The sequence below is a fragment of the Vidua macroura genome, chromosome Z (genome assembly GCF_024509145.1).
Source record: "Vidua macroura isolate BioBank_ID:100142 chromosome Z, ASM2450914v1, whole genome shotgun sequence".
Classification (NCBI taxonomy): Eukaryota; Metazoa; Chordata; class Aves; order Passeriformes; family Viduidae; genus Vidua; species Vidua macroura.
Genome location: NC_071611.1, coordinates 81,447,465 through 81,473,605, shown reverse-complemented (window position 1 = coordinate 81,473,605; position 26,141 = coordinate 81,447,465). Strand labels below are relative to the sequence as shown.

Sequence of the window (26,141 nt, the reverse complement as noted above, 5' to 3'; positions counted from 1 at the left end):
CGAGCTGAACAAAGCTGTGCCTGTCTTTGTTCAGGAGGCAAGAATTCAGGATTTACATCCTGCACCACTCACGGTGCTGAGTGGTGGAACATCAAATACAGAGCACGTGGTGTGCAGAATTGCAGGCAGGACACGCCAGCCCCACAGCCCCTGCAGCTCCCTCTGCTCACAGACTCTCTCCTCAGGACTTCCTTGGAATTAAAACACAGCAGGCAGGCTTCTGAGAGCTGCTTTTCTGCCCCTTGCTTATGGGGCACTGTGTGGAATTATCCAATAATCCCAATTCCATCTCCCTGTTTGAATTCTGTTGACCATCACGGAGGTTTTGGTGAGCAAGTGGCTGCCTGGGCTTTCTTGAGTGTGTGTGTCTGTGTGTGCACACCTCAGGGATGGATGAGTTAAAATATCACAGCAGAGTAGCTGTTTTCTTTATTTCATACAGAAAATTCAAGGCAAATTAGTTCCAGGCTAGGTTGGGCGCTGGGGCTTGGAGCAGCCTGGGACAGGGGAAGTTGTCCCTGCCCATGGCAGGGAGTGGAACTGGCTGGGCTTTAAGGCCCCTTCCACCCAAACCAATCTGTGATTCCATGATAATGGAGGTGGCAAATTTTAGGTCATAATAACCTGTAGCAAAATAGTTCCTTGAACAATAAAAATCCAATTTCTGGTTTGGGCGTGCGGTACGTGTTTTGTTATCGGGCGTCTAAAATTTGTGTAGACAAGCCAAATTCAGAATAGCTGCCAATTTATCTTGTGGTCATCTGCAGTGACAGTATATTTAAACCACAAGCAGATTATAAAAATGCAAGCTAGGTACTTTGGGCTTGAAACTGAGTCTTCAGCATTAGCTCATCAGCATTCCATACCATTGCCAGTGCTGGGGGAAGGGTGAATCTGAAATGCAAGGGAGCAGTGCCATGAGATCCAGGAATTATTTTAGAGCACTGGGAACAGGGATGAATACCAGAGATGCTGAATTATTTCCTTCATAGTGTTGGATTGTGAGGGTTGCCACTAATAATTAAAAGAAATGCCATTAAGTTTCATAGCTCACGTTCACCTCTGTAGAGCATGTGTGAGTGCTCTTGTGTTGGGTCAGCACTAGAAATCTCGGTTTTTATAGTTAATTTCTCAGTTTATTGTTGGTAATAGTCCCTAACAGTGTCTGGTTTCAGTGGGCTGTGCAGGATTTTTGATGCCTGCCACCTTGGGTGCATTTTGGCACATGAAAAGCGTCGCAGAGAGAGACCTGAGGAGGCACAAACTGGGGGGCACCACTCCAGCAATTAACCCCCATTTGGGTTCATCGTGCTGGGAGCTTGTCTGTGAGATGAGCAGCTCCTCCATTTGGCCTGGGGAGATGGTGTTTGAGGGGCACAGGGCACACTCAGGCAGCACCACGTGAGGAATGCCAATTAAAGTTTGTGTTTGCAGCCACTGAGGTATTGGAATGAAACCCAGCCAGCTCTGCTCTGTGCTCAGGTGGTGAATGCCTCAGTGGATCCAGAAGGTTCCACAGAGCCACCCCACCTGCCCAATTAAAGCATCTCTGTCCCCAAGACCATTGCCTTTTAACAGTCTCCTTTAAAGGATCAGATATGCCATAAAATAGTGTATTTTAAAGGCTCAGAAGTTGCAGGTATAGCATTAATGTGATGCTTTTGTGATATTCAGTGTTTTGCCAAATCAGTGCCATTCTGTGTCTGGAGAAAGTATTTGGATGTGGATAGCTTTGAATAATGGGGAAAAAAATAATAAAAAAAGGTGTTCATGTAAATGAAAACAATCATATAAGATTAACTGATGGCATACTACTAATTGGTTCTGCCCAGAGGGAAAAGTTAATATTCTGGTTCTAATATTCAAGATGCTAATTTTTTTTTCTCCAGAGACTAAAGAAATTTGCTAGTCTTGCAGTTGGTTTCTCACAGTCCAGGCAGCATCAGCTTCACTTCACTGGAAGTTTCCATTTACGTGGGTTTTCATCAGGGGATGTCTTTGCAGCACTCAAGGGCCTTGCTGAAGTTATCTTAAATGGCATTTTTGGCCAATTTAGGCACATTTCTCAATATTTGAACCAGCCTCAACTGCTCCAACCAGTGCCTTGTCAAAGTAAAGGCAGAGAGCAGCCACTTTCCCTGGTTTGTGTGTGGGAGAGGGGATTATTCCACAGGATTTGATACAGACAAGATTAGCATATTTTAGACAAAATCCTTTCCCCCCCATTTTTATATATACAGAAATAATTAGTATAAAGCATGTCCATGCTCTTCTGGGCCCTGCATTAGGGTTTGTGGTTCTTTGTGAATTGTCTATTTATTCCCCACTAAACAGTTAACTTCCCTTTTGTAGGTGGAAAGTCTCCTGGTAGTTGATTAGTACCTGTGATCTTTCATTTAGGAATTACTGAACTGATCTGTATGGTAATGATGTTCTGCTATTTGCATTTAAATTAGATGAATTATTTATCAACTATCAAGCATATCCCTAAAGCATTGAACAGTAGGCTTAATACTTCATGAGATTTCACACATTTCACCACAACATAAAAATCTTGAGGTTTTTTTTTTTTTTTTGCTATTGTCTTGCTTCCTACGTCATATATGGTTTTGATCTGTGAACAAAATAATTAGTATTTATGTAGGAAGTCTGTTGAAATCTCTTGCCTTATAAATTAATATTTTTAAAGTCTATTATGTGTCTGGGTTTAATACCGTAATAAGCCTTCTAAACTTTTTTACAGCCTTGCACAGGCTAGTGAAAAAAATCTTTTTAACTTATGACTATTTACTATATTTACCATGATCAGTAAGATTATCAAGATGTTTATTTGCTTCTTGTATACACAGCTAATAAAATGTTTGTGGTTCAGCCCAATGACTGAAAGGTTATGAAATACAATAATACAATAATTATATACAGAATTACATTTGCCACAAATCACTTGATTTGTTCTGCTCAGGTTTGCTTGTATTCCAGTTTTCCTTATGCGACTTTATACACCCATATTCTTAATTTAATACTCCCATTGTGCTTCCTTTTATTGACATTCTACCCACAAAGATGAATACTAAAATTTTTTAAAAACCTGAAGTATATTTTCCTCTGAAGATATTAAGAGTTCCTAAGCATTTTTATATTTTGGAATTTTCTTTTCCTCTTAAAATATATTTCACAGCAATGTGAGGTCCAGATTTGAAACCTGTCAAGGTGAATCATATCTGTTTATAATCTCATTATGTGTATCCTCCTAAGGTATGACTACTGTTGTGATTCAGCATTGAAAATAAAGAATATTTGACTGTTTAAATTTTAGTTGTCTCGGGTGGAGGTGTGCAAGAACCTACTGAAAAAAAAAATCATGAAGAGAAAGGTTCACATCTGGGAACTCTTCCCTTTTGGAAGCAGAGTTCATTGCACTTCTCTGTGGAAAAACACCAAAAAAAAAAGCTTATTCTGGCCTGTCTCAGGCACAGGGTGCTGGACCAGTTGTGCGTGGTTTGGAGTGGGGATTTCTGGCTGGCCTCACGGCAGAATTGTCTTCTAGGAAACAGAAGGATTGGTGTAACAGTTAATTTTGTGCTGCAGGCTGGAAAAATGTGTGGAAGCTAAAGAGGATCTGGAGGCAGACCTTTACAGCAGGTTTGTTTTGGTGCTGAATGAAAAGAAGGCAAAGATAAGAAACCTGCAGAAGTTGTTGAGTGAAGCTAAAGAATCTGCAGTGGATGCCAAATGTGCAAGGTATTTAATTTCCCTGGGTTTCTTGGTGTGGTGCATATTTGAGTTTGGCTTAGTTCAGTTCCCATTTCCTTGGCCCTGACAGTGAGTGACAGTTCTTCCTGGCTGAGTGCTGGGTTATCCAAACCAATCCTGGAAGTCATGGAAGAGGAGGATTCTTTCTGGCATCCTTGCAAGCAGCAGCATATTGCTGTGGGTGCCGTAGCCAAGCAGTGAGTGTTTGATGGATCTGTCCTGCTTTCTGCTGGGCTGCAGTTGATCTTCCCATAAGGTCATGTCCCTGCCCTTTCCATAGGTGGTGATTCCACCTATTCCTACATATTCCACATATTCCATATATTCCTACATAGTCTCCCTGAATTATTTAATTCCTTTGAGAAACAAAAATACCTTAATTTCTTTCCATTCCCTTTGGTGTTTTTAGGGATAGCGTAGCTACTACTCAGATGGTTGTAAAGAGAGAAAACAACTATGATGCCAGCACTGATGAGGAAAGTGAAAATCCAGCACGGGCCTCGTTGCCATCAGGTAAGACAGAAAGCATTGTCTTTGTGTTATATCACAGACAGGCTTTGTGTGAATAAACCTTTAAGGAAGGCAAAATACTACCTGACAGATTGCTCCGTGACAAGCCAGCCAGCAAGCCTTAAAAATACCTCTCCTGGAGCAGAGTACAATACTGGCATTTTCAAATTAGAGAGGGGAGGTTTAAAAGCATGTTGCACGAGTGAAGGCACTGTCATTTCTTGCAAAGTGACAAATTACACACTTTGCAGAACTAATGACAGTCTAACAGTATCTGAACCATCAACAATTCCATTTTAAATTCTAGGAATCATGATGTGCGTGCCATGATTGATAAAGTGTAAAAGGTAGCTCCTGACAGTTTCAATAGTGTTTAAAAAGGGGAAAGAGAGGAGGTTTAACAGCTATAAAAAGAGCTGTGTGCATAAATGGAATGAAAGTGTATTTATAGCAGAATCCACTTTAATTTGTCAGAGAATTTTTGGCCTTGTGAAGATGCTCATGAAACTTAATCTGATGAATTTTTCCAGGACTAGAGCCTTGTAAAGTGTGTGGGATGCAGTGATGGCCCATTATACAGTACAAAATATTTAACTGTGAATCAGAATTTTGGCATGTTTGTGGTAAACTAGTGGGAATACTTGGGGCAAATGCTATCAAAGTTTCAAAACTGCATTGATAGTTGTAATATGGTTTATATATATGTATAGATATATACACTAACGTGTATAAAAATAGATACATAAACTTCCCTTCAGGTCTGCAAAGTTTGCTGTGGGTTCTCTTTACTTCCACCACAGGTAAAGGTAATCCAAACAACGTGTTCCTGTAAAACAGCAATTTTCTGTGCACATCGGGAACTGGAAGTGTTCAGGAACCTGTTGCCAGTGGCAAACAGCTTTATCGGTCATGTGGGCCTGTTTGCTGAGGAATTTCTGGTTTTATATAAAGTAGGCAGAGCTTCAGACAAGTGGATGAAATTGTGATCACAGAAAGAAATCGTTTAATGCTGCACTGTGCTCTCCAGAAGTCTTTGCTGTCAGGCAGTGATTGGTTAGTTCAGGTAACATGGTGAGAAATTTGTTTTGTGGAAAGGCAAGGAAAAGTGGAAGTCTTCTAAATGCAGTGGGGCCTAACTAGCTCAGTGAGAGTTTTGAGACAGAGATATGTATGTAATACTGAAAGCAACACCCATTCCCCTGCTCAGGCAATCATGAGGGACTGGACTGGAAAATATACCAGCTGTGTTTTTATTTGAGGTGCAAACAAAAAATGCACTTTCTTTTGTCTGTGAGGCATGCAGTCCTCAGGGTTTTGGTCCTGACTGGAAGAGTTCAGGTGCAAAATTTGCAGATAACATGTTAATGTTAATGCTCTGGGTAACACTCGAGTTTTTCAAGGCAATGGCACTGCTGAGCCCTCACAGTGAATATTCCTGAGGTCAGCTGGTGCTCTTCCTGTGTGCACAGCTCTGTCTGCCAGTGAACAATGGGAAAGCACAGCTGGGTGCTGAATATCTGAAGTCTAGAATTTGCACACTCAAAAAGAGGCAGACCAAGTCTTTCTGGGGAAAATAGTGATTCAGGGATGAGTGAAATGAATGGATAATGAAGCTCAAAGCTACATGAAGCATCAAGAAGTGTAAGACATAAAAGATAAGACAGATACTATTTGTTTTGTTTTTTTTTTTTCCTGTTTATCTTAGTTCTCCTGTATCTTAGTCCATCATTTTATTTCTTTCCCTTTGGGACTTGAGATGTCATTGCAGGAGTCAATGAGAATTAGAAGATCCTTGAGGTAGTTTTAGTAGATATTGGTGAAACCCACAATCAAGAGAGAAGATCATAATTAAAAAAAACTTATTTGAAGGAAAGTGAAGGCAGGTGTGTGTGTGCTCACACAGATGCACAGTAAAAGTGCATTTCTATATGTGCCTGTCCAAATAATTCACTATTTATAGAAAAGGCAGCAGTGCTCAGCAGGTGATTGGGTTTGTGTTGGGAGGGGAAAACTTGTGGTGGTTCCATCACAAGATAATTCTGCTCTAGCAGCTCATGGGGATGTTACACAGAAGCTATGAAATCCAGACAAAATAATTTTCAAAATCATCATCATTAGCAAAATCAGGAAAAAACCAATTAAAATTAGGATTTGTCGAACTGCAGAGTTTAAAACTCTGTCTGAAGATTTTTGTTAATCACCAATAATTGTTCTTCCTGAATTTTTGGGGCACTCAAATGCCAGGGTATTTCAGTGGATATGGAAGAAAAACTTGCTGGTGTTTACTAAAAAAAAAAAATTGAATTACTTATTTAGTTATCAGTCAGGTGTTGATCTGATGCAAATATTGTAACAACACCCAATGGAGAAAAATATTAAGAAAATGAGTAAGAATGATTAATTGCAATCTTAGTAAAGGGGCAGAATCTGGAGCCTAAAAGTTTACCTAAAATTTCTTCTTTTTTTGGCATTTCTGGTACTATTTGTAGGTTTGATTTATGGTTTGCTTTCTCACAACAGTTTCTGCTTCATAGCTTAAAGCAAAGATCAACTGAAACATGGTATTGTTTTTCTTGCCTACACACTGATGTAGTTAATGCTTTATATTGTAAAGAGAGAAATTAAAATTGAATTAGTAAATATTTTAAATCACTCAGAAAAACAGCTGATGGGAATTACACCCCTTAGGAATAACACAATGTTTATAAATAGTAATACATTTATAAATAATACAGTGTGTGATTTTACACAGGAGCTTTTCCTGCCATGCCATGAGCACGGGGAGGATTTATTTGAAATCTTGTTTTGGGCTGTGAATGTGAGGTTGAGAAAGGCACAGAGCTCCAGCTCTCGCTGCAGTTTAATAAATTCTGAAGCAGCAGCTGCAGGTGATGTGTCAGGTCCTTGAAATACCTGCTTGGGAGAGGAAGGAAGAGGTGAAGGGAATCCTGCTGCTGTTCTTCATGGACGGAGTGTCAGGAATGTTTCTTGGGAGCAGGACAGGGTTGGTTTTGCTTTGGCTTGGTGAGGTTTTGCTCCAGGCTTGGTGAGATTCCGTGGGTTACCAAACCCAGGTGTACTTGCTGTTTTCCCTACTGGTGCTTCAGCAAAGTTCCCCCATCTGGAGCAGAGCTGGAAATATCTCAGAAGGTGTGGAGTGGGGTAAGGCTGTGGTTCCCCTCCTGTGCTGGTGCCCCCTGGGCACAGTTGTTCTTCAAAGGGGAAAAAAACCAAACCACAAACCCCAGAAATGGCCAGCCTGTGTTTCTCTTAGCCCACAGGAGTGAGTGGGTGACTCAGCATGATGCCACCACACTGATGCAAGATGTTTCTGTCGTTTTAGGATACAGAAACACTTATTCTGGTTAGGACAACCCAGCTGTTGCAGATTCCTCTTTCTTCCCCTCTGCACTGAATTTTACTGGTTTTGTTTACTGAGCCCTTCCTCCTAGGGATCCTGAAATGACTCTATCAGGCTGATAAATCATAATTTGATGTCATGGTTGGAAATAGTGGCTTCGTTCTGCAAATCAACTCCTTTTATTAACTGAAAAAATTTTCTAGTGGTGCATGTTGTCAGGAGGCTTTTAAAACATGAGCAAGGCTGGGATAAACGTTCCCCCTCTCTGCTGCCTCCCCAGGAGCTTGAAAGGTAGATGGAGGGTAACAGTTTACTCTTCACAGTGCCTGGAAAGTGACCAGAAAAAAGAATATTATTCCTCCTCCCAGGTATATGACAAAACTGCAGGGAAAGATTTAATTATTGGAATCTATTGTAGATACGAAGGATAACACAGCAGGTGGGACGTAGGCAATGGAAGAAATTGTTTTATGATTTATTGCTGTTATTTTCAGTTATAAATGCTATTATGTGTGTCTGCCTTTGGACAAAACAAGGCTGCTGTGCACCAATTTACAGTCAGCTTGCATCCTGTTTTATTTTCTCTTGTCCCTGAATTCTTTAGTTATATTTCACATTGTAATTGGTAGAAGTAACCTCTCCTTAGGGTAAGGAGGGATGTCATGATCGGCCCTGTTGGATCAAATAAAATTTTATGATCTGTGTTTCTTGCCGAGGTGTGTGGAAATATTCCATATTTCCCCAGACATTCAGAGCCCACACTTTTCTGCATGTTTGATGGTGAGGACAAGGTTCAGAATTGGTTGTATTAAAATCTCTGCAGAGCCCACAGTAAATAAGGGCAAGCACCTTGCCACCTCCCACTGCCTCACCATGCAAATGTTCTCACCCCCTCCCTTCAAGCTCCTGCCTTGGGGATTGTGTGTTATGCCCTCAGGAGTTTGTGGCACTTTAAATTTAATTAGCTCTCCTGTGTAGCCCAATCCACTGATGGCTTGGTGCTGCTGGTTAATAAGCTTTGATCAAAGTTAATAATAATAAAAAAAAAGCCTGTTGTAACAGCACACGGCTTTGCTGTGCAGTTAAAGTCCCATCTGTGAAGGCTTCTCTTTAAAAGTCTGTTTTTAAGGAGTTTTTTAGCCATTTCAATTTACCTTGGGTTTAAATTACTTCTCTTTTTGTCAGGCTGTAATTGAAAATGGTTCATCCTAAGGAATAATCTCATTTCCCTTTCCCTTAAAGCTGTAGATACCTTTTCTTTTCTTCTCCCTGAAATTCGATACTCACTTATTCCCCCCACAACCTGATGGTTTTATGCCTCTGAAATACTCGTGGTTGCCAAACTAGTTTCCCTCTGTGTTACACCAGGTGTCCTGGTCAAAATACATTTACAGTACAAGTATCAAGATGTTCCGTGCCCCTTTAAAAATCTTATTGTGAGTATTGCACTAAGAGGGATTTACAGTATATTACTTTGACATTTTTCTATGAAAATTATCAGAATTGCTTACGTCTCTGCGTATTCTCTACACACCTTCTTTCTGTTCCTGCTTCAGCATTTAAAATGATGGAGCTGAATGTGGTTGCCCCAAAATGAGTCATTATTCAGCGAAATTCTATAATTGACAGAGTCAGATTTATGCTTTGCTAAGATTGTTGAAAGTTTGGTGATTGATCAAAAAAATTAGAGCAGCTAATGATCACACTGTACAGTTAAGTGCAACAACATTGATTAATGTAAAATTTTAAAATGTTTGCTGTTGTATTATCCACATGCTACTAAATGTTACACAAGAAAGAACTTTTATTTCCTTGGTGAGTTGTAAAATGTTTTCAAGTGCTATTTAATTTCTGCATAAATCATCAAATTAACTGCCTTTAATATATTTAAGTTAAATTGTAAGACCCTTATTTTGGAGTCATTTTCAGACCAAGCTGTTGATTACAAGCTTGATGCACACCCAAGAATCCAGTGTTGTTGTTTTGTTTTTTTTTCTCTTCTCCTCAGCTGAAAAACCAAGTTAATTTCAACAGTTCATCAATGGGCACTTTGAACAGAGGTGGAATTATTTCGTTTTTGAGGAGAAGGGGTTAATATGGTCATGCAAAGGAGAACAAATGATGTACAGTGCAAGTTCTTAAGTAAATAAGTCAAAATTAAATCCATTAATGAAGCAGTGCCTTCATAAATGTTATCTCCTTCCATGAATAATAATTTCCCAAGCCTATTTTGACACCTGTTGGTAGAGAATTTAACTTCCCAGCTGTGAAACTCAACATCAGTGGTGCTGGAGCTGTGCCCTGCTCTCATCCTCCTCCTGTGCACAGCTGAAGAGCCACTGCTCATCAGGTGAGCAGGAAATTCCTGCCAGCTTGGAAATGCCTGCCAGGGGCAATCCCATTCCAGGTCCTGTTTCTCCTTTAATCCACACTCCCTGCATTTGTTTAGCACCCGGGGTAATGGTCCTTTTTGGGATCTGGTGCAATTAAAGGACCTGGCAGGCATTATTTTTATTACACCAAATTAATCTTCTATAGTTGTATTATGGACCACAAGAATGACTGAATTTGGCGCACAGTGAAATGCAAGCCTGCCCAGGAAAACTCTGTCACACAATTTCATTTTGAACTTTATCCTCCCACTGTCCCAGCCTGCCTCAGGATCACTGGATCTACTGCCAGGGATCCAGGGGCAGCTCAGCTGCTCTGGGAATTCCATCCCAGCCCCTCTCCACCCTCACAGGGAACAATTCCTCCCCAGTATCCCATCTGACCCTGCCCTCTGCCAGTCATAATTGAGACGGGAAGAGAGAGCATCAAGAATATTTAGGCATATTTCATGATATATTGAAAGCAAGATAATTGGCACGCAGAAAACACAGTGCATTTTCATCCCCTTCTTGGAAACACATCTGTGCTTCAGAGGAGTTGACATTTGCACTCCAAGAGCACCGTTGGCTCTTGGAGAAGGATCCTTTCAACAAGGAGAAGTATTGGTTCCTGAGGAAGAAAGGCTCCTAAAAGGATCCTGAACACTGGGATAGAAGCCCTTATTTTCATCTGGGGAATGGGCTGCCCATCAGTGCCAGCCAACAAAGCCTGGATGCTGCAGGTGCTGGCACACCAGGGAGCAGCACATTCCCGCAGAGTTTGCTGTCACCTGTGGCTGTTCCACCTTCTGTAACAGCTCTTCTGATGCAGAGTTGAGTATTTTGCAGGCTGCCTACTCAAACTCCACATTTCCTGTGTGTTTTGGGTGGGGAGTCAGGCAGTGGGCAGTTCCCCAGTGCTGGGTGCACAGACCAGTTTATTTTTTATTTGGAGTGTGGCTCTCCCTGGAAGTGCATTTGCTCTGGCCACCTGTGCAGCACTCACTGCCATAATTATCTTAATGACTTCCCAGCTGCATTACAGTGTCTCATCCCAGCAAACAGCCTGTGTTGATTAAAAGCTGGGTTGCTCAAGATTGCACTAAGCCCTGTGGTTGTTCCCTTGATTTATTGCTTTTCCAGGTTAAAGCACAGGTCCCTGTTTTTAACTGGAAGTTTTCTCAGCCAGGCTGCACCCTGTGAGTCTGGTGGGTCTTGGCTGGATTTGGGAGTTGGTTTCCCTGTTTGGCTTTGCTTCCCTGTAGCCCTTTTATTGTGTCTTTTATTTGTCTTTCCAAGCTCAGTGGAAACCTGATGGAAAACAGATTTTACACCTGAGGAAATGTCAAAGTCATCACTCTATCTAAAACAGGAATAGAAAAAATGTTTTATTTTAATGCTTCAAAACACCTTTGAGTAAGAAGAAGGAAATCTCTTTGCTTCATCTAAAAGTCATTAATGTGATACTCCCGTAAACCTTTTTTTTACTTATTTCCTTCTCCTCTCCTCCAATGTCCTGCTTATTTTACTGGATATTTTTGTTATTTATGTCCATCTCAGGTAAAAGGTACTGTCCTAAAGTCACCTTCCTATGTGTCCTTAAGCTTTTTTTAAAGTGGCACACAGATCAATCTAAAAGACACTGAGAGTGAGGTGATAAAATCGTACTAGAAAATTTGCATTACTCAATGAAAAGCATAAATGACGGCACTAAACTGATACGCAAATTTGACAAAAATCACTTGGCATGTTGCCAGACTTCCTGGAGAGCAGGGTGGGGGGGTTTTTTGTCAGTCATTGTATTGAAAGGCTGGGAAGTCCCTTTTCATCTTTAGGATGAAAGGCTCTTCTCAAGGACCCATTTCCTCAATATCCACAGCGCTGCATACATCACATGCACAGATTTAATGCAGAATGTTAGAAATTTATGAAACTTGGAAGGGGAAAAATGGCTTCAAAATAACCCAGGCACAGTAGGAAAATGCTACCAGTAGTTGTTACTCCAGATTTTGTTGTGCATTGTGCTGCATTCTGCTTGGTTTTGAAGCTTCATCTGAGCTTGCTGGTTTGGGTACAGCAGGCCAGGTGACCTCGTAGAGGAGCTCTCAGTTGCACACTCTGTGTCCAGGCAGGTCAAACACCAAGTTACACACTCTAAAATAGAACTTTCCCATGTGGGATCTGATACAGGTGAGATGTTTTCACATCTGGAGCTGTCAGCAGCATCTTATTAGCTTGTTTGTTTTTTTTTTTTTTTTTTTTTTTTTTTTTCTTGCTGTATAAATTAAAAGTAATAAAGGACATAACTCCAAAGAAAAAGTATTGTAAATTCTGTTTTATTTTTTTTAGTTGGGTGGAGAAAGAACCCAGTATATATGAAAGACAGAGGGTGTGCATTTCCTCAGACACACAAATACCTCATTTATTTACATTTTTTTTAAATATCTGATTAATTGTGCTCTGTTAGGACACACAACCTTACAGAGAGAGTAAAATCCATGAGGTTCAGGACCTTACATTTATATTTAGAAAAACAGGTGCAAAACCCACTCTGGACATCCTGAGTATGACGCCCCTCTCTTAGAAACTAAATATCTAGCTTTTGTTGTAAAAAGGTAGATTTAAATAAAAAGAAGCTCAGAGATGGATTTATCTTTCTGCAGTTCTCATCTCCATTTCACAAGTCTTTACCTAGCTTTGCTCCTGTTCCTGTGAGTTAACAGGTGGAATTTTGATCACCGGGGACCAGTCACACTGAAATCATTGGGCCCTCTTTTAAATTCTTCCCAAATTTAAAGCAGTAATTCCCTTTTCTGGAGAAGGTAGCCCTGTAGTCAAGCTGCAAACCTTTTCTTCCCTTGTAGCTTGTAAAAATGTCAGTAATATCTCATTTATAACTCATTACCAGTTCTGTCATGTGTAAAAAGGCACAATATCATTCTTGATGCAAACAGAAATTTGGATGCTCTGTGAGCAGTTCAGAACATAGTGTTCTGGAAATCTGGATATCTAAATGTGAATTAAAATGAGTGAGCATCTTTAATTGTCTGTTTTTCATAGAATATGGGGTAAAATTTAAATCTTTTTGTGTAGATATCAATTGTGTCCAAATTCGGGGTAATTAAAATGAAACAAAAAGGTAAAATACCATACATTTTTATGTGCCAGTATTTCTGAATATACTGAGAATATAATAAAAACTAAAAACTGGCATTGATTCCATGATAGTTTTTCTTAACCTCTCTTAACCAAGTAACTGCCTCAATAATTTGAAAGCCACAATCAAAATAAATTAGTCTTCAGTGTTGATGTGCAGGGCAAAAAACCAGTTTACTATGCCTATGTCAGATAACTCCCACTTCACTGCCAGGGCACTGCTTTGTTCAGTTTGAGAGCAGGGTTTTCGGAGTTTTTTTATTTAATAAGGATATAAAACTTCCTCAGCACAAAAGTGAATAGGCAGCTCGTTGGTAACTGTGCTGATAGCTAAAAATCTCAGCTTTCAAGAGTACCAAAGTAATTCCCATTATTTAATGGGTTAATCCATCAGTAGCTTGGAAGGAAATTGGGTGTAACCAGTTCAGGCAGGACCAAAAGTCTTTAATTTTTGTCTCTGTAATGAACCTGGTTGTTTCAGTTGGAGAAATAAACTCAGCTTGTAGGAGAACACCTTGGAGCAGGGTTTTGTCTCAGCTGGGACTTGATTTTCCAGGTGTGCTCACCTGGCTGCAATGTTGTCCCTGCTTACACGGCCCCCAGATTTCCCTCTGCTGATCCTGCAACTGTCTCCAATTCCATACAGGAAAAGCAGGGTTTATTTGGGATTAGCCATACTGTGAGCTGTTGTCTCAGTCAGGAGAAAAACAGTTCTTTAATCTGTAGCCAGGTGTTGGATTCTCACAAGGATATTCATTACCTGGGTTCCTGGGAGAGGAGTGTCAGGTCAGGAGTATCTGATTGCCAGCAATTTCCTTGAGACCTTTCCTGGTTAACCTGTCTGTAATCCCCAGGGATTCTTTCAGGGGGTGATGTTGGCATTCTGGCACTCTCTGTGGGTTATTTGAATTTTGTCTCACCATCTCCACATGGTGTGAGTGCACCTCATCTGCTGAAAGCTTCAAAGTAATTAAAAAAAAAAAAAAGATAAATTGTAAAATGAAGCTGTTGTATACTCCCTGCTTGATTGTTTACTTCATTACACCTCAACAAATATTAACTTCTCTAGTTAGGCATGAAATTTGGTCTACTTTGGGAACAGTATCATTAACTAAATGGCTCACTAGTATAGCTTGTTGCTCCTGCAGGAAGCATCAAAACCTTTTGGGTGCAATCTTTGAATTCTAGCAAGACTTGGAGAATTTTGATGGAGGTGAAATTTTCTTTTGTTTGTTTTGGTGGGTTTGTTTTTTGTTTTGTTTTGTTCTAGAAATAAGGAGAAGAAAGAAAAAAACAGTCATTTCCGTGGAGCTGCCCTGTGGCCCAGGGGGCAGGGAAGGAATATGTGATCAGATTTGGGACAGCAGATCTCTCAGAAAAGTGATGCAGTGACTTCTTGCATCATTGATCAGTGAGTGAGGGGAATGAGGATGAAGCAGGTGCCAAAATGTGTGTGTTTGTGTTGGAAACAGCACACAGGGTGTTACCTGGCAGAGCCCCTAACATGTTCATGGGGTGCAGTAAGCAGCCTTGGGGAAATCTCCTGGAAATGCTTATTTTTCCAAAGCAGTTGCATGTTGTGAACCCCTGAATTTCCCTTGTTAGGCAAGACACTTTGCCCTTGTGACTCCTGTTTTCCATACGTGGAAGACTCACAGTGTTTTTTGTTTGGGATTTGCAGGAACACCCCCTTGGTGTGGGAAGGAAAAGGTATATAGGATGTGCAAAATGACAAGGATATGTCCTAGTAAGTAATTTTCTTGGCCAGTCTGTAAAAGTCCCACAGAATCCATGAGACAGGGTTGTGTGTAAATCACAGAGACTGGTTTGTGTTGGAAGGGACATTGAGGATCACCCCCTGCCACGGCAGGGACACCTCCCACTGTCCCAGGTGCTCCCAGCCCCAGTGTCCAACCTGGCCTTGGGCACTGCCAGGGATGCAGGGGCAGCCCCAGCTGTGCCAGGGCCTGCCCACCCTCACAGCCCCCATGGTTTTCACCTGGCTGCTTTCCTTGGTGTGAATTTCCTCATAGCACATAACAAGCAGTTCATTTTTTGTTTAGTCCTCGTGCTGAACAAAGCCTTTCCTTAGATCAGAATCACCTCCTCTCCATTTGCTGTGAGAACTGACTGCTTGCCATCAGCGTCCATCTGTGTCCAGAGGTGAATCCTCATCCTTATTCCAGCACTGCTCCTCAGTTCAATTAGCCCTAAGAGCACTGGGCTCATTACCTGTCCTTCACAAAGTCTGTCCCTTGCTCAGCCCCGGCTTTACCCAGCGCTGTTTGCAGCCTGCCTGAAGACAGAATTCCCTGATTCCCTCACTTAAGAGCAACAAATCCTGAGTCACAATTCCCAGCCATGTCTCCAGGTGTGCTGAACAAACCTCCCCACAGGACGCTGCTGCCTGTTTGCGTGGCTGCTGCCTGCAAAAGGAGCCTTTGTGCAGCAGGTTCAAAACATGTTGATGCTCCACGGGAAGCTGCTTGTAAAATGCACCTGATTTGATTTCAGTTCTGTTGAGCAAACAGGTCAATTCCAATATCGTCACCTGCCTTGACTGGTAAAGGAAAAGAAGATTTGGGGATTGATGTGAAATGCAGATGGACTTTTAGGTTAAATGGATTTTCAATCATTTCACTGTACTGTCATTCATTTTTCATGTGATGTGCCCTATTTTTATTTCACCTTGTTGTTTTTTCTGTCCCTCTCATGTCTAAAACTATTTTATTAACCAGTGAAATTTAGGAACATCTTCTGCCAAGTTTCTGTTACTTCTGAGGACATTAACAAATCACTAACCAAGCACAAAATGCCATCAAGATGCAGAAGAAATTTAAATACACCTCCTCTCTGCATGCCCAGGAGGGATAAGCTCCTATTGTGCACTTAGCTTAACTTTTCATCAAAGTGGAGAACAGAGAACTATTTTCTTTCTGGAACTTGTAGTTTAAACTTCCCAGAAATGATTGAGTCTTGTAGCTTTTAGGGAAATGTGAAAAGTGCTTCTGCCCACCAAGGACTTGATAAAGATGTGACATGAATGCATTTGTCTTTTCCTTGTGATCAGAAATGGAAGCAGGCTGTGAATGATGGTAATGTGATCTTCAATTTCCCACTTCTCTCTGCCTAAACGGATTTTTTTTTTTTTTTTTTTTTTTTTTTTTTTTTTTTTTTTTTGAGAGAGAGAATGAAAGGTGGCCACAGGTGGCCATCAGACTGAGCAGCTGCCCTCAGTTATTGCAGGCTGATGACACCGACCACATCACACCAAGGGTAAAATCAGATCTCTGCCATGAGTCCTAACGTCTTGGGAGCCTTCCCCATGAGGCGGGGCAGGAGTTAGAAGATTCCCAGCAGAGGATTTTTGAGGGCTATGAGTACTTTAAACCTATCCTTAAGATATTTGAATCAGAGGATCGATGCCAGTCATTTTCAGACAGCACCAGCAAGCTCAAAACTGTGATTTGCCTTAGGTTTGTGAGTGAATTATGTCACTTTCTGGGCTACTGAGCTGCTTCCTGATGCTTTATTCTTTACTCGGTTGCAAAACTTGGTTCAGGAGCTGCCAGATGAAAAAATCTACTCTCTTTCTAGGCATATGACCATCAAAAAGCTGTTTCAATGTCTGAGAACCTCCTGGTTAGCTTCATAGCACAGCTGAACTTCGATAACCTCAGGAAATAATAGGTGGAAAATCACTGGAAACAGGCATCATTCTCACTGCACCCTGAGAGAAGGAGGGTCGTGTCCACCTCACAGAAACATGGGCACGTAGATTCATAGATTCACTAAGATGGGGTGAAACATCAAACATCATTGAGTCAGTGTTCAAATTCATTGAATACTTTCAAGGATGATTCCACCACTGCCCTAGGCAGCCCGTTCCAGCACTTGAAAACCCTTTGTGTGAAGAAATTATTCCTAATACCCAAACTAATCCTCCCCATGGCGCAGCTTGAGGCCATTTCCTCTTGTCCTGTCTCTTGTCAGGGGGCAGAACAGATCAACCCCCATGCTGCACCTTTGAGTTTTGGAGAGCCAAAAGGAGGTTTGGAGGTTTATTTAGGGTAAACTGAGAGTGGAAGACATGCAGCCATGCACTGTAGTGCACTTTTATGTGCACTTGGAGGTATTTTATGTGCAGGGGAAGGCCAACTGTGCCACTGAAGTGTCATAGACACTGGAGAGCTGCACCGAGCATCCAGATAAGCCAGCACTTCCAGGAGATACTTATATTTTATAGCTAAAAGACATTAAATAGTTTCCTAAAGCCCCAGCCCCATTAAGGCTGCGTCTGTAGCCTGCTGAGGAGAATTTTTACTGCATGAATGATGGAAAGTTGCCTTAAAATAAATCACTGGTGAGTTCATCCTGTTGAGCTTGAGGGAAAGGAATGGGCACAGGACATGAGCCTTACTGGGGCAAGGGGGTATAATCCACAGTTCTTGTCTTCTGGTGAGAGAAAAGGTGTTAAATTTGTGGAACTGATTAGGGACTTCGCAGCTTTAAGGTGGGAACAATGTCTGTTTCACTCTGTGCTGCTCCATCCTTGTGCAGCAATGAGTAGTAGCAGTAAGGGACAGAACAAGATGCATTTAATATTTTTTTTTTCTTTTTATTTTTTGAAAAATGGGACATCAGAGAGGAAGAAGTGGCACTGCATTTTGGTGAGATTAAGCTGTTTCCCACTTCATTCTCCTCGCTGTGGCCTGCTGAAATTACTGCAGGAGAGATGTGACATTTATTAACAGCAGCCAGTGTCTCAGTCAGTGGTGACCCTTATCCTGGAAGCAGTGAATTAACCCTACTGTGTATCCATATCCTTTGTCTGGGGTAGGAAACTGGAAGGGAAAACGGCCTCCAAATCTTTCCTTGCAGCAGCCTGGTGTCTCAGAGCTGAGCTTCTCCCAGTGGCCCAGGCTGCTGCTGTCCCCATTCAGGACAACACTGACATTTTTAATTCACGGCTGCTTCTTGGAACAAATCATCCCCTTGTTGCTCGTGGGCCTGAGGAACTTTAAAATCCCTGTCTGGCAGACAGGAGGTGGCTTTATTTTCCTTAGATATCCTTGGATAACTAGATCAACACAGTCCTTGTTATCAGCTGGAGTAGTTGTTATTAGTGAAAACAGTGTTAGAGGAAATAACAGGTATTTTTGTGGTGAGGGTTCCTGAGGGTAAATGGAGAAGGCACAGAGCATTTTCCTTTTTTAAACCACCAAAACAAGAGGCTCTGATGTTTGAGCATGCAGGCTAGCAGCAGTCCAGGGACCAGCAAGGACTGGGAGCCCATCACAGCATTTGGGAATGTCCTCCCAAAACTGCCCTGGCCACGCAGCTCCCTTCAGCTTTTCCAAGGCTGGAGAAGATTTGTTGTATCAAATAGAATTTCGTATCCCAGGATAGGTTTGGTGTGTTAGCAGTTTAAAAATGGATGTTTTAGTCGTGGTAGTGCTTTTTTTCCTGCTACTTCAGGGGAAAGAAATCAGCAATGAACTTTAAGCTCTTTCACATAATTTAACAAAAAAGAACAAAGCTGCTATGTGCAGGTTTGTCAGGAGAGGGAATGGTCAAGAAGGATTCCAGGTGTTTCTCAGGTAATGATATTACTCAGCTGCCTTTTCAGGAAATACAATTTGAAGTGACTGCATTCATGCCCAGCATGCAATTAGCCTTTTGCTTTGTTTTGTGCATTTCACCAGCAAGCTCTATTCCAGAATGATACTCTGAATTCTCAATTGGTGTAATTCATTATGGCTCCATTAACTTCCAGAGAGGCTGCTCTGGCTCATTCTGGCCCAAAGTGTTCAGCTCTGAGCATGTAATAAAAGTGTTACTCATCTGAGCAGCCGCTATTCACATCAGCACTTTGTGCCCAGTCCTGGAGGTTCTAATGTGTTTTTTGTTGGTCAACAAAGAGGGTGTTGTGTGCACGGGCAAAAGATTAGATGTATCTTTCTCTGCTTTTGAGCTCTGCTCTGACGTTTTTCACTCTTCTGCACAGTGTTCTCCTCCACGAGGAGTCAGACCAGACTGGCCTTCCTGGGAGGCAGGGTGCCAAAATAACACCCTGTACCAGCATCCGTGGGACTGAGGGCAGCACTGTGGAGCCTTCCCAGCTCCAACTGGAGCACACAAGGAAGGAAAATATTTTTTTAAATGTCTAAATTGGAACTCTGTATGGTTTCTTCTTTTTTTTTTTTTTTTTTTTTTTTTAAGTTAGGCATACTGATACAATAATGATTAATCCATTCCAATAAAAGAAAATTGCAGGTTCTCAAACGTCGTTTTAGACAAGTATTATGATGGTTAGAAACAATGTTAGTTAAAGGCAAAAATTCTAGCTTTAAATAATATCAGCATTGTTTTTTTCTAGGGATCAGGCTGTCAAATACAGCACTACTCAGGATAGCTGGAGTACTTCTAAGATGGAACCTTTAATTTGAGGAAATGTGATACCAGTATTCTCTGTGTGACATTTCTTTATTTTTCCTGGAAAGAGTGAAAAAAAAATCAAATGATACAATATTTTCTGCTTATAGAAGGTTGTTATGGCTTTATGTCATGCCACATATCACCTGCCTAACCTAATGACTTTATTCTGATTTTACTGTTAGTGAGCTTAATTCTTCAGGTCTGTGTAGCCTGCAACACCTTTTTTTCTCTTGGTTCTCTAGAAAAAGTCGTAAAATCATTCATATTTTCCAACATCTTCAGCAGATTTCTCTGGAAATAACCCACTGACATTCTTCCTTTGATGACATTGTGTTTTTATAGTATTTCATCACTAGGGTTTAGCACGTGTTTTATATCACAGTGATCATCCCTTGATATTTTTTCTGAAGCAAGGTGCCAGAGGAAAAACTCTTTTCAGTCTAAACCAGTCTGTTTTGTTGTGGTGGGAAAAGGAGTGTGTGTTTACACACCCTTTGTATTTAAATCCAATTTTCTCTAAGCTTTATTTAGTTAGAGGGAGACTGTATTACTTTTTGTAATCAAACCTTACCATTACAGTAACTGTTGTTTTGGAGAAATGTCAGGAAGTGTTTAAAATTTCCACAGGGCCTTAATAATTTAAATGAATTTTTGATGGTAAAGGGGCATGAGAATTGCCCAGTGTAATGAAATCACAAAAATACATTAAATATAGAAAAGCATTTTCTTCTTGCGTATAGATATTTTGAGCTTGCATGAAATATTAAGCAACCATAAATTATCCCTATATATAGATGTATTTTTTTTTTTTTAGAATCACTGCACGTTGATGGAGGGGTAGAGGAATTGCATTAAGCTTTGCCAGTCCAGGCTGTGTTTCACCCTTCAGTAATCCCTCAGGCAGCTGACACTCTGCAAATTTCAGCAAAAACTTAGTAGGGAGACTCTTTATCACAAGAAAATACCATGTTTCCCGGGCATGGATATTTGGGGTTTGTGTTTCCAAGTGGGTTTGGAGGTTTGGGCGACCAAGCCCCTGTCATTCCCATTTTAATAAAACACTTTTCCTGGTGCCTCCTGGCCCTGGTGGCTTGCAGGGACATTGGCTGGGGAAGGAAGGATCTGTGGAACATGAGCACAGCCCAGGGCGTGATCCTGTTTTTTCTCACTGAGGGCTGCAGCTTTTGCCATATGGAAAGACTATCCCACAGTTAGTGGTTCCCAGGGGAGCAGGGCCAGTCCTGTAAGGAGTCTGGCCATCACACACACTGACCTCACCCTGCATCCTGGCCCTGCATCCCTGCTGTCTGACTGACTTGTTTGCCATGGTCTTCTGCTCTGTTCATCTCCACCACTGCCCTCTAAAAAATCCCTGAGCGTGTCCCAGCTCGTCCATTCCCTGTGCACCACGGGTGTTTTCGTGGTGTGGGCTACCTCTCCTGAAGCTGAGCTCCTTCCTGGCTGTGCCCTGTCAGTGCTGGGCTTTGCTCATGGTCACAGCCCGGCCAGACCAGGAGAGCCCTGCAGATATCCAAGGACCTGGTGAAGAAGAACAGCCCAGGTCAGGGTGTAAACACAGGTCTGGGCTCCTGTCACAGGTGTCACAATCCGTTCACGAAGGATAATGAATGGCGGCTAAAAATCGTGCTGTGGATGTGTCTGTGTGAGTGTTTAAGAGCATCTAAATAGAAGTTGCTGCAGATTAAACCAACTTCTCAAATCTGATTGAGACCTGCTGATTGATGATTTTTTGTTCCGTCGTGTATCAACGTCCGGGTTCCACGTTCTTTGTTCAGTAAGTGTTGTAATAAATATTAATGTGTTGCTGCTCTCCAAGTACTTACCGAGATCTTTAAAATTCCTTAAATATGCCCTCAGAGCCTCTTAGGGCAACCAGAATTACCTGTAGCATTTTCCAAAGCAGAATTATCCCGTGATGTTGATTGAGATTGTGCCAGTGCATCTGCCATAAAAACATTAATGTCATGTCTGACTGAGGCACCTTCCATGTTCATCATTTCTGAATCCATTACAAAGACCTTAATGGCAGCTGTATATAAAGACATGCCATAATGACATCTTAAATGCTGTCTTTAAATTCACAGCAATGAAAAGCCTTTTAGGAATACGGTATGACAAAAAAAAAAAAAAAAAAAAAAGCAGCAGAGAGCTGACAGCAATTTGTAGATAATACTCATGGTATGCCTTTCATTTAGTGGGGGTTTAATATTGATTTCAAGGGAAATAAATGGGTCCAGAAAGGTAATAGTGTAAATAGAACTTCGTTCCTAGTGGGTGACATGTGAGACTTCAGTTCGGCTTGCTCGTCTCACAGGAAATACAGGAAAATGCATAGCAGAGTTTGGAACTGTATCAGCTGGTTATACAAAATTTAAAAATACACAGTAGAAATAATAGATCTAGAGCTTGTTAAATTCGGGGAAAAAAGAATGTCTGTACATACAAAAAGCACAATATAAATATGCCAAAAAATCACTTCTGCAGGAAAGGTTGTTTGGAAAGGGCACGAGCTTCTCATGGAACAGTCTTTGAGAAGGAAGGAGTTTGAAATAATTCTGTCACTTTTCTGGGCAATAATCTGCTTTGACCAGTCACCACAGTCCCCTCAGTTTGTCTCAAAGTTTGCTAAAGGCAGGGAAGAAAAACGGAGAATAGATATAAAAGAAGGCAGTACAAAATCTCACAGGCTTCACCCCAGATTTTTGATGATCATCACTGAAGTGTGGAGGATGCTGGGGCAAAGCTTGCCTTTGTCATGTTGTCATGTCGAATTTTCTGTTTTTTCACTTCATTTTTCAAGACATTGAATACTTTGGGCAGTGGTTTAATCTTTAATATACTTCAAGTAAAATTTTTTAAAAACCCCAAATCACATTTAATGTCTAAATTTGCTTCCTTAATTAGTTCACAATGTCGACGTCACCTTTGCTCCTGTCAGAAGCTCTGTTTGGGGCATTAATTAGGCTTTTCACTCTCAGGTGTTCTCCATCAGCATTGACTGAAGGGTTGTGGACACACTTTATAATCCTCTGCATGCTGAAGAATCACGTTGGCCATCAGAGTGGCTCATGGGCCATTAGATCACAGATTTTCTTGTGTCTGAGCCTTGCTCACAGCACTGGCCTTCTCCTTGTGCCTGCCCACCCCAGGAATCACCACTTCCCTTTTACTCTTCTCGACTTTTGTCCTTTGACAATGACATTTTGAGTGACTGGGCTCTGTGTTGTCATTAATTCTGTGTGTTCACATGTAAGGACAGTTTTAAAGTGGCTGGTCTGTGTTCCAGGGCTAAAGCTGTGTGTTGTTATGGAGGGGGCACAGGTCTTGTGTCACTGACTGATTTTAGAGTCGGTTATTTTAAAGCTTTAAATCTGTCTTTTCCTCTAAAAGATGTAGTGCCACATATTTATGTTGCTATTTTATGTCTAAAATAGCACCACGTATTTATGTTGCTGTAGAAGTAAGTAGCAAAATCCCTTCTGTTCTGAATGTAGTACTTGTTTAAACGTTTTTGTGCTTCCTTATAAATACAGAGTGAAATACAGGCAATCAGAGTTTCTGTTTAAATAGGTTTTTATTTTAGATTTTTCCACCTGAAATGTTTTCTCAACCTAAAGTAGAAATACCTATAACGCAGAAAACTGGAATGTGCAATACAAATGAAAAAAATCTTAGGCTTGTAAGTACAACATGATCAAGTTATTGGTAGAGCTTAAAAATTTATCCACCACAAAATGCCATCATTATGAAAACATACATTTTCCAGAGTTATGGCCTCCCTTGAGTTGTATTGATTTCCTCAAAGGTTGTTTAATGGGGAAAGAAATCATTCTTGTGTCAGAGGAGTCTGAGCTCCAGGGCACTGCAGGGGTTTTCCTGAGTGCAGCTCACACTTGGTTTTTAAGGCTGCCTTTGGGCACACAGGGGGAAATCTCTCAGTCCATTCCCTAGGAATCCCATGGGGTTCCTAGGGAATGAACTGTGTGTCAGGGTGGTGATCCTCCAAACCAGCTGTAATCAGGGAGACCAGGTAGTGCAAAACGTGCTCGAGCACCAGGGTGACCCGGTGCTTATTGAAAGGAATAAGAAAATAAATTTAACACGCGATGGAATCACAGAATCATTTATTCATGTTGGAAAATCCCTCCCAGCCCATGGAGCCCCAGCTGTGCCCAATGCCCACCTTGTCCCCAGCCCAGAGCTCTGAGTGCCACCTCCAGGAATTCCTGGGACACCCCCAGGGATGGGCACTCCAACCCTCCCTGGGCACTTCCAAGGCCTGAGCCCCCTTTCCATGGGGAAATTCCTGCTGCACAGGGCTGGGCATTGCCCTGCTCCTGCTGCCACCCCATTCCTGATACAGGTCAGGTGCCATTGACCTTCTGGGCACACTACTGGCTCAGAAAGTCAAAATAAAGCTAAATAAAGTCAAAAGGCTTTGTTGCCTACAGATCCTGCAGTCGCTGCTGTGTATTTCTCCACCCAGGTCACGCTGAGTGAAGAATCACAGGAGTAGCAGCAGCTCTCACTACATGCATGAGGGGTTTGAGACTTACTGTTGGTATTCATGCAGAAGCTGTTTTTTTAAATAGTGGTCATGAACAAAGACATTACTTACCTTCACATTCCAAAGAGCAGCACAGGTGACTGCTACCTGCAGAGGTTGTGGAGTCCCCAGAAGTGTCCCAGTGCTCCCACTGGGGCTTGGAGCAGCCTGGGACAGTGGAAGGTGTCCCTGCCCATGGCAGGGGTGGCACTGGATGAGCTTTAAGATCCCTTCCAACTCAAACCATTCCACAATTCTGTGGTTTTATGACTACATAAAGGTTAACAAAATAATCGTTTACTGATTTGAAATCAGTAAATAATGTTGATTGTTCGTGTTCTTATTTAGGACCGACTTTCAGACCTCAGGCTCCACATCCACACAAGCAGGGGTTAGGGATAATTATGATCTCTGGCATGTGGGGTAACTTTAGAGGTGATCAGTGAAAGCCCCACCACTGCTGGTGCCAGGGCCTGGATCTGCTGGGTGGGCTGAGCCACGTCAGCTCAGACACCAGAAAATCCAAGCGGAGCAAAAAATGATGGAATTCCAGGCATGACGTTTATGCTTTACGAGCCTGGTGAGAAATTACTCTGGGCTCCACTACCTCACGTTGAATTGAGACATCACAGCCCAGAAATCTTTTCCAAAGTGGCCTCATGATTTCAGCTCCTCTGTCTGCCTGCTTTGTTGTTCTGTTTACTCAACCCGCGTGGTGCTTCATGCCTCCTGGGAGTTATGTCCAGAAGCCTCCTACCTCCACCCTGGGTGGTACAGATGATCCAAACGGGACATCCCGGGAGCCCAGAGGATGACTCCAGCAAACAGTCACACCCGGGACACTGAGCTCATCCAAACCTTTTCAAACCGCGACCTTTTTGGTGCTGGTGCCTGAGTTTGGATGTGCTTGTGTGCTGGATGACAGCGCATCCAGCCGTGGTGCTCAGAAAATTAGCCTTAATTCAGAGGTTTGAGTAGATTTGAGGGCCAGAGAGGGAGGAAAGATTCATGCAGTAAATCAGGAATTGCAGTGGACTGTTGAAAAGCTGTTGCTGAGCAGCCTAAAACTTGTCCCCAAACAGCCTCTGGCCAAGCCTAAATGCACCAGAGCATCCGAGCCACCAGCTGTGGTGCTGCCTCTGTCAAGCACCCATGGAAAATAAAGCAGGGAAAACAACCTTCATTATTGTTAGGAGATTTTCAGATGTCCAGATTGAAATTGCAAAATGTTGCCTGCCTGATAACACATCAGGGAAGATCTGAGCACATCCCAAAGGTTTCCCTTTGTGCTCCGAGGGAGGTACTAACTTTCAGGGGATAAAGACACTATAAATTTGTAGTATTTTCAAGGAAAATCATAACCTTTAGCAATGCTTGTAAGCAGGATTTTTTTTAAGAATTAAAATACTAAAGTATTTTTGGCAAAACACATTGATGTGGATCATTGAAAATTAATCTCTCATCGGATTACGTGGTTCATTGAAATTTCCCTTTTCAAGGTATTTTGTAAAAGATCTGTTACAGATCATGGTTTTGATGATTAAAATTAATGAGCTCCCTCAGAATCACTTGGATGTGTGTAAAATGCATTCTTTTTTTTATCCTCATGTATTTTGATAGATGGAAAGAGACTTTTTCATGCCTCCTGGCCAAACTTGTTATTTGCTTGTCAAATTTACCCTAATTCCTTTCCCAATGTAGTTTCAAGAAAATGTGAGATGGCAACAGAGGAGCACCTGAGTTATCCCAAATAAGTAATCATTGAGAAGGAAACCTTATGGCAAACAGATTTTGCCAGAACTTGACTGGTTTCCCTACAGGTTTGAAATGAGGGTGTTTTGTGTGGGGTTCATGGTTTGTTTTGGTTTTTTGTTTGTTTGGTTGGTTTTTCTTTTTTTTTTTTTTTTAGTAAAAGTGTAAAAGTGTTGTATTTCAAAAGCTTTTAGAAAAGGGCAACGCCGGGAAAAGAATAGACTTTGCAAATAGA

The 26,141-nt window shown here is 41.6% G+C and overlaps 1 protein-coding gene across 3 annotated transcripts in view; it reads left to right on the top strand.

The window, feature by feature from the left end:
* The window catches only part of XRCC4 (X-ray repair cross complementing 4), a 142,788-nt gene that overhangs the window by 56,482 nt on the left and 60,165 nt on the right, over window positions 1-26,141 (top strand). For all 3 annotated transcript variants that reach the window (XR_008441438.1, XM_054004164.1, XM_054004165.1), the window contains exons 5-6: window positions 3,589-3,741; window positions 4,163-4,266. Coding sequence is in view for 2 of the 3 variants with exons in the window: in XM_054004164.1 (XP_053860139.1) it covers window positions 3,589-3,741; window positions 4,163-4,266 (257 nt within the window). In the remaining variant the exon portion in view is untranslated. The remainder of the gene's footprint in view (window positions 1-3,588; window positions 3,742-4,162; window positions 4,267-26,141) is intronic.